Source organism: Pipra filicauda, unplaced genomic scaffold, assembly GCF_003945595.2.
Source record: "Pipra filicauda isolate LSUMZ 115617 unplaced genomic scaffold, ASM394559v2 scaffold1_size10287979_pilon, whole genome shotgun sequence".
Classification (NCBI taxonomy): Eukaryota; Metazoa; Chordata; class Aves; order Passeriformes; family Pipridae; genus Pipra; species Pipra filicauda.
The window spans coordinates 10,059,193-10,070,752 of record NW_024104310.1 but is presented as its reverse complement, the minus strand read 5'-3'; the positions used below and the strand labels follow the sequence as shown (position 1 = coordinate 10,070,752).

The following is an 11,560-nucleotide window of genomic DNA, read 5'->3' as shown; positions in this document are numbered from 1 at the left end:
GAGTGTGTTTAAAAAAGTATGTCTTTAGGAAGGAGAGCAATCTTCCTTTTCAGGGGGAAGAAACCTGTTACAAAGCCATTTAGGTGGGTGCGCTCTGAAATGGCATTATTCCCCCCCGGGCGTTAATACTTCCCCAATACGTTCCTATTTGCACGGCTCCCCGACAATTCGGCATTTTATTTAACCGCAACTGCCCTTAGAATCCTGACTTGGACTGAGGCAGCCTGCTAATCTTACTTTTTTCCCCGTCTTTCACAGAGGCATCTGTTCCTCTTGCTGACAAATGTACCATTCTGCCAAGAAAGTTTCTGACAAAAAAAAAAAAAAAAAAAAAAAAAAAAAAGGTAAAAGAAAAAAAAAAGCGTGTAATTGATGTTATCCCAAGAAAGCGCGATCTCCACCCCTCTCAGCTCCAAGCCCTTCAGGTAAAAGGAAAAAAAAAAAATCTTTCAAGAATTTGTTGCCTTTTTGAGGGTTAAAACATCAGAAGACAAGCTTGTCTCGCCTTGGCCAATCAGCTCTCGGCCCTGGCAGCTATAATATAGAACTAAAGGCAGACTCCTCTCACAAGCGTCTTGCTTTGCTACCATTAAAATCAGACCCTTTTTTTGTCTCTCGATTGCTGTCTCACGACCAAACTCCGATGTGTTCCGTTATCAGCGACCTAAAGCCTGCCATTCCAGCACCTGTCTTGCTAGGGATCGGTGGATAGTATACGATTCAGAAAGCAGACAAGGACATAGGAGGAGAGAGAGCTCTAGAGACAGCCAGGGATAGGCACAGAGAGCTTTGAAGTAATTGGATTCAATGGACGAAATGCTGCTGTTGACAAGAATTCTCTTGGTGGGCTTCATCTGCGCTCTTTTAGTCTCCTCTGGGCTGACTTGTGGACCAGGCAGGGGCATTGGAAAAAGGAGGCACCCCAAAAAGCTGACCCCTTTAGCCTATAAGCAGTTTATTCCCAATGTGGCAGAGAAGACCCTAGGGGCCAGTGGAAGATATGAAGGGAAGATCACAAGAAACTCCGAGAGATTTAAAGAACTAACCCCAAATTACAACCCTGACATTATTTTTAAGGATGAAGAGAACACGGGAGCTGACAGACTGATGACTCAGGTAGAGCCACAGAGATACCTGTATTTGTGTTTGTTAACCTCTCTGAGCAATCCTAAAGGACGCATCTGTCTTAGTATTTTTGAAAGCCCCCCCCTTTCCCTCTCCCCCTCCTCCCCCCGCCCCTCCAAACTCGGCTAGTTTCCCCCATTGAATGTAAATACCATCTATCCAGACAAGTTAGCAGGGGCTGGAGCTGGAGCTATTTAGATATTTGGTGGGGGAATCTGTGTGGTACTTACAGTCATTACCGTGCCATGGCGTTCCCTGTAACTTGGTTAGAGATTGCTGTTTGCATTTGTCCCCAAGGATGCACTTTGATCAAACGAATTGCATACAGCTCAGAGGACCCCAACTGTATAGTGACCGCCGGGCCACCCACTCATTATTACAAACGTAGTCCGTGGTTGCTGCGCCTGCTGACTTGATTTATATATATATATATTTTATTCAATTTCTCTCCTTTTTTTCTTCATTTCATTTTAACCTTCATTATTATTATTATTATTATTATTATTATTATTATTATTATTATTTCTCTCGCGAGCATATTCTAAATTTAGTAGGCATGCAGTCGTGCACTCACAAAAGGCAGCTGAAGCCGGATCGACCATTCCTCTCCTGATTCAGTATTATATAGCTCGTATTGCAATACCATCATTTGCAATTGTGCCCATCAGAGCGTAAATATATTGATATTTCTTTAAGGATGCTCGCCACCAATGCTCTGGTACTTCCATAGGGGAGGGACTTGCAACTTATCGGCATTGCATCACCTTCTGTTTTAAAAAATCTGATGGCACAAGGTTTACAACTGGGTAAATATTGGATCTCGGGTGGAATCGGATTGCGGAACCATATTATGAAAAAAAAAAAAAAAAAAAAGAAAAAATAGAGAAAGGAGAGGGAAAGAGAGAGAACCGCTCCGAGAGTCACCTCATAATTATTATTCATGCTCAACAGAGCTCAGTGAAGTCAAGTGCTCTGCCAATTCCGGAGTTTCAGAAACTACATGCAATCTAGACACTGGAAATGGGTTTCCTCCAAATATAGGTCAACAGCGCTTTTTTAATATTAATACATTTAAGCCCCACCTTCAGTGCTAGAGCAGGACTCGCCTGGAAGGACTAGGCGGGGAGTGGACGCGGGTAAAGGGGGGGGGGGGGGGAGTGGGGAGTGGAATTTCCCAAACTCTCCCCGTTCCTCGGCCTGATTTTCCGCACGTTGTCGGGTCTCCCGGGGCGAGGGACCGGCGGCCGCCACCATCTCCTCCCGACCACCTTAAATCGCACCGCACCTCGGAGCGCGGCGGCGCCTCCGCCCGCCCTCGGCCGCCGCCCCGCGCAGGGTGCGGAGCGCAGCGGGGCCGGGGCCGGTCCCCGCTCGGGCGCGGCCCGCGCCCCTCCGCGCACCCGCGGCTCCTCCGCCCCCGCTGCCTCCGGAGCCGCATCTCTCGCATTTTCAGCTCCACTTACTCCCCTCGCGTATTGATCGCGGCGGCTCGGGTTTCACCCTTCCCTCCGCAGCCCGGCGGCGGCGGCAGCGGCGGCGGCTCCGCGGGAGACGGGGCTCCCGCCGGGGCCCGGCGCATCCCTCTCTCCTTCCCTCCCTCCCTCCCTTCCCTGCGCGGCTGCGCCGGTGCGTGTGCGCGGCGGAGCGGGGCGGCGGGCGCGGGGGGAGCCGGGGAGCGCGGTCGGGAGCGGTGGGCTGCGGGCCGGGGGCGGGCTGCGGGGCTGACCCCGGCCCTGCGGCTCTCCCGGGGCACGCCGCGCCGGCTACGCGGCTGGCCGCTCCCGCTGCATTAGCTGGCAGCGGCTGAACTCCTGACCTTCTGTCAACTTCCCTCAGACGAACGAAACGAAAACAAATACTTTTTTTTTTCTACACCACCCCCCCCCCCCCCCCCTTCTCCTTCAGTGCTTGTTGCCGTGCCTTAGACACAATGGGGGGGAGGTGGGCTGAGAGCAGCGGGGACGAGGAGGCAGCAGCACCGGGTACCCGGCGGCAAAGAGGGTTGTGAGATGGGGGAGCGAGACTGGGAAGAGAGCAGGGAGAGAGCGGGGCTCCGGCACGCCTCGGCCAGGCAGTGAGAGGGAAATGGAGCGGGGCTGGGGAGCGGGCGGAGGGGTTGCCCTTGCCCACCGCTCCCCGGGCACGGCTGGGCCCCTGGCGACCCGAGGTGCCGTCCTGCCACCGGTTTCCCTGCCTTGCTTTCCTCTCCTTCCCTCTCTCCCTCCACCAGCAACCTCTCGTTAAATCCCAGCCTTCAAACGCCGGCTTCGGGAACCCTTCAACCATGGAGAGATTTTTCCTGAACAGAATCGTTAAACTTGCAGAGTGGTTGCCGAATGCATTAGTCGCTAGTTAATATTAACTCCAGAAGGAGGAGGGGGGGGGGGGGGGGGCGAACGCAAACAGAGGTAGGTAAGTCAGGTTCTCAACTTTGCAGGTGACACCAGCAGTTTGCTAAGGGCTCCCCCTTCCTCCCCTCCCTCCCCCCCCACCCCAGCCATTGGCTGGATTCGGGGGAGAGATAAGGAGGCCAGGTCAGTATGATAAAGCTGGAATTTGTATGAAAAAAAAATAACAATCTCGTGTAATGCAGGCACACAACCGGTGCGTGATGTGAGGAATTTAGAGATCAACTTGGCATTTAGGAAGCCCACCAGGTTGTTTACACTGACAGGTACCTGTTAAGTATTTCCTTCAAGCAATTCATTTGTGAAGAGATTAGGAGCTGGCAGGAGAGGGCTTGTTGAACAACTTTGCCTCCACACAAAGCGTTAGTGGAGGCAGCCCTGCTGAGCTTCACGGTGGCTGAACAGAATTGGGCTTGATTTGTGGCACACGACCCAATGAATTAATAAATAGTCTGAGCTTCACGGCTTTTGACTCTGACAATCCAGCTCAGGCAGTATAAAAGGGAAGAAAGTCCTTTAGGAGGCCGTTTCTTCTTTATTTCCCCTGAAGCCGGGAACTGGTGCTGGCAGGGCCGGAGCGGCAAGAGTCCCTCGGCGCTGCCCTCACCGCTGCCCGCATCCCGGTCCGCCCCCTCCGCTCCCGCTGCCTCCCGTGCGGGGCAAGACATCGCCGTGTCGCGCAGTGTTGTCGCCTTATCAGTAGCTGAAACGTTCGATCCTTCGCCCCCTTCCCCCCGTAAATTAGTGGAAGAGCGTATCCATCCTCTCAGGTGTGAGAGGAAGAGAAGGAAAAAATAAAATAAATCAAACTCAACTTGTGCCGCTGCCCTTTGCTGCCGGGAACAGTGCTGAAACCTAAACACCGGTCTCTCTACATACAACGGTAGGCCAGAGAGTCCAAAGTGAGCTCACGGTTGTGTTTTATATTTCTCGGGTACCTGTGTGTCGCTGGTATCACTTTTATGGCTGTTGATAGACACAAGGGAACTTTCTTGCTGAGCAACCTTGTCACGTCCCTAAAAGTAGCGTCGTTGGGGTAATGGAGAGGCTTTGCCTTTCTGGGAGCTGTGAAGGGGGACTTTGTGGTCTGTTATTAGGTGTGCTGTGAGCACACTGGGGAGAAGGGTCCTGCAGGAGGCCAAGAATCCCAGTCAGGCTAGCAAAAGTGTGGGAAGAGCAGCTTACTGCATCCCGCTTGGCTTTTATCCATCTCATCAAGCGAACCACATCGGGTATGTCCACGACTTGGTTTACTCTCAAAAATGGGGAAGAAAGCGTTTCTAACTCTGTACCTTTAGTCAAGCGCTTTTCAACGCTTTTGGTGCTGATTTCCTCTTTTGGAGGGCTGAGAGTCCTTTCCCCTATCACGCTGTACCTGTTCTCCCCCCCCCTTGTCTAAGATAGAAATCCCCCCAAAACTTTCAGGGCTTCATTTACAGCTCACCTCCTTCCAGTGCTGCAGGCCCCTTTCCCCTCCCTCTCCCCATCTTGCCCCCCTCATTACTCGGTCCCTGAGGGACCCTCGTGCTGCGGGGCCCGGTTCAGCCCGAGGAAGGTCGGTGGCTCCGGAGGGGCGATGAAAAACCCTGCAATGCTTCTCCACGGAGTTGTAAGCGTTTCACTCCACACAAAGAGGCTCCTAGCTTGCATAGCATCCCTGCTTCGCTTAACTTCCCTCCTTGGCCCTCCCTTGCTTTTCATCTTCCCACTAAGAGCTATATTATTGTATGGATTTGCTCGGCTTTGTAGGCGAGCGCCGATGTATGTTTGAAGCGGAGTGAATGCTCCCAGCCCATGCAGCTTTGAGGGCTCTAATGAGTGATGGGCGAAGGGAGAGAAAAAAAAAAACAAAACACCCCTCCCTCCAGCACATAAAGGCTGTTAACATGTATTGATACCCTTTTCAACACAGAATTAAGCTGAAAAGACCCGGAGAGACATTCCGGGGGGAATCCGTGACTCCGAGATATATGGCGAGTGTTTGTTCTCGGCAGAAACTTTGCTCTCGGGAAGGGACAGGGCACTTAGCGGCAGGAATTTGCTCCGTGCAGGTGGCTTTGAACCACCACACTCGCACCCCAGCGCCGGTGGTGCGGCCGGGGGGGTTTCCCCTGTCCCCTCAGCAGGTGCCAGGGGAGGGGACTGCTCCGTCCCTGTGGGTTTTCGTGGTGTTTCATCCCCTCTTCCTCCCGTGTCCCCATGTTTCACTCTCCTCCTCACCTGCTTCCCCATCCCTCCCTGGCAACGGGGGAGAAGATGCTCAGCTCTGGCTGAGCCCATTCTGCCGCGCGTTTTGGGGGGAAGGGAGGAGGGCTGCCGCCTATTTGGCTGGGGAGGGAGGGCAGGATGCGGCCCAAGGGGGTGTAGATAACGAAGTGGGGGTCTGCCCCCGGCTGCAGCATCCCCATAATGACCTTTCCCTGTCTATCCGTATCCCGCAGCGCTGCAAGGACAAACTGAACGCCCTGGCGATCTCGGTGATGAACCAGTGGCCCGGCGTAAAGCTGCGGGTTACCGAAGGATGGGATGAGGACGGCCACCACTCCGAGGAGTCCTTGCACTACGAGGGCCGCGCCGTGGACATCACCACCTCGGATCGGGACCGCAGCAAGTACGGCATGCTGGCCCGCCTGGCCGTCGAGGCCGGCTTCGACTGGGTCTACTACGAGTCCAAGGCACACATCCACTGCTCCGTCAAAGCAGGTAGGGCAGGCAACTTGCCAGGGACAGGTCGGGACGGGGAGACACCCGCGGGCCACGACTCAGCCCCCCAGAGCCTTCTCTGCCCTGATGTCGCCCGGGTTCCCTCCTCCTGTCCCCCGAAGTGTCCCCATCACCCGGCTCTCCCTGCCGGGGCTCCCGCGGGGATGGGAGCGGAGCCCCACCGGCGCAGGGGTGGGAGTAAGGAACGAGTGAGGGCGGAAAGAAAAAAAAAAGCCCAGCCAGCTGCAGCACTTTTGCACAGAATTTTTATTTGGGTGATGTTTCTTCCCAGCCTTCCCACGAGCGCTGCGCCGCAGCCACACACCCTTCTCCTCCCCCCGTGGGATCTGATGCTTTCCCCATCCAAAGAGCATGTTCAACACAAACACTCGTGGCAGTCTCCAGCCGCCCCGCTGGCTGCACGCCTTACTCGCGAGCGCTAATCTCCGAGTGGGAGCCGGCCAGGAAAATAAATAAGTAACGTGGTCCCCAGCCTCCTTCATCGGTAGCCGCTAGGAAATTCCCAGATAGGGATACCCATACACATAATTTTTTTCCCTCCCCTCCCCTGTGCTTACAACGCCACACGCTGTCTCAACCAGGGAACAGCTCGCAAGAAATCCTCGACTAGCAGAGTTCCTTTTCCTGACACTTGACACTTTTTTGGGGAGCAAATCGGTTGGCAAGTGCCAGCCCCCTGCCCTCCCGTCTCCCTCCACCCATTTAGATGCCTTTGGATGGCATCTAAAGCGCTTTTCAAGAGCATCCTCTAGCCCAGCAGCCTGCTGGATGTGTCAAGAAACACTTGGTTGCAAAAGAAAATAATGGACTTTCTTTAAATACAGCCGTTTGTTTCGAACCCAGCAGCCCCAGGGCAGGGAAACCAGTCTGTTCATCTGCAGGACAGGTTCATTTCCCCACTCCAGCCCGAAGCTACCCAGGGGCTGAGCCGAGGTAGCACTTCTCCCAGCCCGTGGAGACTTTGTCCTGAGAGCCTGCTACTGCTTTTGTTCAGCTCCTGGGTCCTCTCTAGCCAGAAGGAGGCCCTGCAGAACTGTCAGCTGTGTGGAGATGTGAAACATCCCTTTCAACAGCCAAGATGGGCTTTACAGCACAAGGTGTCTGATTGTGGTGTGTGGTGACCTTAGCCCAAGCACATCCCCTAATCCACCCCCGTGGGCATTTCATAGGAGAGGAGTAACCCCAAGCTGCTCATTGAGATTCGGCCCACACGGACTTGGGGGCAATATTTAGAGGGTGTCACGCAGGGTCGTGTGACTGTACGAGGCAGGCTGAAGGAAGCAGGCTTGAATTCCATCCTCTCACCCTGATCTTAAACTGTCCAAACCTCATTTCATGACAGAGCATCTCATGAGAAGATTAAACCCCATAATGCCAGGCAGGAAGATTCTTTATCTAGATCTCTGTTTGCAAAAAGTATGATCCCCGAGACTGGAATGCAAAGAAGAGTTCCCCCAAGGCCTGAATTATTGTCACCAGAACAGAGGAGGGAGAGGCAGGGGTGGTAAAAGGGACATTGATAATACGCTACAGCAAGTATTTAGAGCAAGCTTCTACATTTAAAATTCAAATACAGATCTTGAGTGCCTTGGAAAAGTGGCTCTGCTGTGCAAATAGTGCTTGGAAGGTCCTGGGTTTTTTGGAGAGTATGTGTGTGAATTGGCACATAGGGTTTCTGCACCTGAACAAATAGGGAGGGGGAGAAAAGGGGGGGAAGAAGCTGGGAAAAAAATGGAAGTGTCCTCTCTTCCAAGAGTGTCTGCATTTATTACATGAATCAGAATGACAATGCTGATCCTTTATTGGATTTTAATTAGAGAACCCAAACAAGCACTGCTCAAAGAAGCAGATTTTCACACCTCTGCCAATTCACTGGTGTGTTTGTAGAGCTGCTACACTACTAGATCTATTCATCAAGTCCCTGAATATGCAAACAAAGCTCTAGCCAGACCTTTACTGTCGGCTTGTAGGAAGGTGTAGTTTGCTAGCAGAGGCCTCTACATAAAGCACATAGCTTGTTTGTTGCCATGTCCCCCCTGAAGAGGGAGGCCTTGGAGACCTAACTGCTTCATTTCTGAAGGAGAAGTGATAAAGTCATTAGCAAATCAATAACGGTCTAATTTTCACCCTTCCTGTCCTTCCCGAGAAAGTCATTAGGAGACACTCCAAGGATTTATTTAAATCATAAGTTTCAGTAAGAACCGCGGAGGTAAAATATAAAACCTGTCCACCTTCAGGAGATAAATCACCAGGTCTCTTAACTGGTATAGGGATTAACTGGGAGAAACCAGGGAAAGGCGAGGGAGGGATGGTGAATGTCAACAGTTGTAGCAAACACACTTGCTACCATGGCATAGCATGGGCTACTACCCCATCTTTAAAAAACCAGAGCTTTTAGGGGCACTGCAGAGTCCCTCTGTTAAGATAGAAACCAGCCTGGAACATGGCAGAGTTTCTCTCCCACCACCCCACCGGTGGCTGAGCTTCCAGAAAGGGATTTGCAAGACAGACTTAAGAGTTTCATTGCTACTTCTGCTTTCTTTAAATCTGAGATTGTTCCTTTCAGTAGCACTGGAAAACGGCTACAGTTCATGACAGCATATAATATCTAAACTCTGAGTAACTCCCAAGAGCTGGAGGAGGTGAAGGAGCTTGAGCCTGGCACAGATGTGGAGCTGCTTGGGGACCCCAAGTTCTGGGACAGGGAACAGCATCCTTCTTCTACTGGGGTGGGAGAGGCTTTTTTTTTGGAAAGAGGAGTGAACCAGAGTGCAGGAGCTGCCGAGCAGGGGTGGTATGACAGTAACATGTGCACCAGTAGCCACCATGCCAAGTAGGAGAGCAGAGAGGGCTGGAGACAACACGGGGGCATGTACAGGGTGATGGAGGAGGACTCGTGAAACTCTGACTGTTGCTTTTCAGTGGGGCAAATTCATGTGCACCTTGGAGCAAAGTTTCCTCCTGCTCCCTGCTGTCTTCTCCCTAGATGACCTCCTTGAGTAAGAGCTCAGTGGGGACCCTGATCACTGCAAGCACAGACACTTGCTTAGAGGAGAAACCTTAAGCCAGCAGAAGCACTCGGCTTTGAAAGGTTGCGAGTTATCTGGCATCAGATGTCAGTGTAGGGTAAATCGTAGCCAAACGGGAAGTTCTTCCAGAAGAAATTTGTTCTGGAAGAGTTTTCTTGCTGGAAATATTTTGGCCCATTTCCTTAATGAAGAAACTAACTCCTAACCCAGAGGGAAATGCACTGGCTCAAATCTGTCAGGAAGGGGATTCTCACTTGACCCGCTGAGAGCAAATGGGGCATGTTCATAGATGAGGATGGAGGAATTTCAGAGAGAAGTCTGGCTGTGTTCTGCACCTATTCTTCTTGGGTGGGTCAGGGTGGCTGGGGAAGCGGCGTGTCCCCTCATACACCCATGCTCCAGCTGAGTTTCTGCCTCCTCTAACCCTGCTGTGCCTCTCTCCTTGCACAGAAAACTCGGTGGCAGCCAAATCTGGGGGCTGCTTCCCTGGCTCGGCCACGGTGCACCTGGAGCAAGGCGGTACCAAGCTGGTGAAGGACCTGAGACCCGGAGACAGGGTGCTGGTGGCCGACACTGAAGGCCGCCTGCTCTACAGCGACTTCCTCACCTTCCTCGACCGGGAGGATGGCTCCCACAAGCTCTTCTACGTCATCGAGACACGGCAGCCCCGAGCCCGGCTGCTGCTGACGGCCGCCCACCTCCTCTTCGTGGCCCCCCAACACAACCAGTCGCAGGCGGGGACCCCCAGCAGCCGGGCGCTCTTCGCCAGCCGCGTGCGGCCGGGCCAGCGGGTCTTCGTGCTGGGCGAGGGCGGGCGGCAGCTCCTGCCCGCGGCCGTGCACAGCGTGTCGCTGCGGGAGGAGGCGTCGGGGGCCTACGCCCCGCTCACCGCCCAGGGCACCATCCTCATCAACCGCGTGCTGGCCTCCTGCTACGCCGTCGTGGAGGAGCACAGCTGGGCACACTGGGCCTTCGCCCCCTTCCGCCTGCTCCAGGGGATGCTGGCCACCCTCTGCCCCTCCGGAGGGGGGTCCCCGATGGGTGACCCCACGGCCCCCGGCATCCACTGGTACTCTCGGCTCCTCTACCGCATCGGCAGCTGGGTGCTGGATAGTGACTCTCTGCACCCGCTGGGCATGGTGGTGTCGTCCAGCTGAGAGCATCCCGCGCCGCCCCGGGCCACCTGCCGGCCTCCGAGGGAGAGACAGAGACACAGAGGGAGAGAGAGAGAGACAGAGACAGAGAGAGAGAGAAAGGAGACTAAAAACCCAAAAGAAAAAAAAAAAGAAAAAAACCCCTATTTTTAAAAGAGAGCACGGATTAAGACTTAAAAATAATAATAATAATAAAATAATAATAATTAAGTAGGACAGTCCAAAGTAGACTTTAAGGGAAGCAAAGACCCCGGGAAGTTCTGTTCTGTTTAGTTTATAAATATATATATATTTTTATTTGTTCTTTTGTTTTGTTTGTTGGTTGTTGTTTTTTTTTTTTTCCTCCTCTCCTGGATATTTATTTCTTTGGTATTTTGAATAGATGTTTTAAATGATATGAACCGGACCTTCAAGAGCCTTAAATAGTTTCTTTGATAATTTATTATCATGTGAACTGTACTCACACGGGAAAAAATTATTTTGTGAGGCCAAGCAAAACTGCGCAGAGTCTATTTTTCTACATGTCACGTGTGTCCTGACTTTCAGAAAGCAAAATTCTGTACTTTCCCATCTCTCCATTACATTGCTCCGTCGTTTCAGCAAGTCTAAAAAACAAGCAAACAAACAGACACACACAAAAAAGACAAACTTCATGGGGGTCCGTAAATTATATTTTTATACACAGAATTGTAAATTAGATTTTTTTGAGAGATCAATACTTAACTGAATCACATTTCGTTTTTTGAAATAGTGTAAAATATGAGAATATATTATTTTAATTTAAATAGTTTCAAATGTAACACCATTTCCTGTATTGTTTTCCATGTTTTGCTTTGTAAAAACACCATTCGGCCACGTCCATGGAAGTCAAGACTGTTACACAAACTTTTTATTTGCAAAAACCGTAAGAAACTTTGTTATTTTTAACTTCAAAAAAAAGTTTATTAGAAAATAATATTTTTTAAAAAACGCACATGGCGGCAATTCTGTGACGATGGAGATGGTAGTTTGTACAGAGGGGAGAAAAGGATGTTTTGCATTAATAAATTGAGAAATAACTGCTGTAAATTTACTAAAATGTATTTTTGAATATTTTGTAATAGTTTTAATAGTTTTATAG

General features: G+C 51.6%; 1 protein-coding gene across 1 annotated transcript; it reads left to right on the top strand.

Annotated features, from left to right (window-relative positions):
• The first annotated feature begins 560 nt into the window (after window positions 1–560).
• SHH (sonic hedgehog signaling molecule) lies at window positions 561–10,553 on the top strand. Its single transcript, XM_027749906.2, has 3 exons — window positions 561–1,116; window positions 5,975–6,236; window positions 9,737–10,553. The coding sequence occupies exons 1-3, from the start codon at window positions 808–810 to the stop codon at window positions 10,441–10,443; spliced, it is 1,278 nt and encodes a 425-aa protein (XP_027605707.1). The 5' UTR covers window positions 561–807; the 3' UTR covers window positions 10,444–10,553.
• Window positions 10,554–11,560: the final 1,007 nt, after the last annotated feature.

Coding starts and splice junctions, on each gene's coding strand:
- SHH (XM_027749906.2), top strand. CDS start 808: ATGGACGAAATGCTGCTGTTGACAAGAATTCTCTTGGTGGGCTTCATC. Junction 1,117..5,974: donor CTGACAGACTGATGACTCAG/GTAGAGCCACAG, acceptor CGTATCCCGCAG/CGCTGCAAGGACAAACTGAA. Junction 6,237..9,736: donor CCACTGCTCCGTCAAAGCAG/GTAGGGCAGGCA, acceptor CTCCTTGCACAG/AAAACTCGGTGGCAGCCAAA.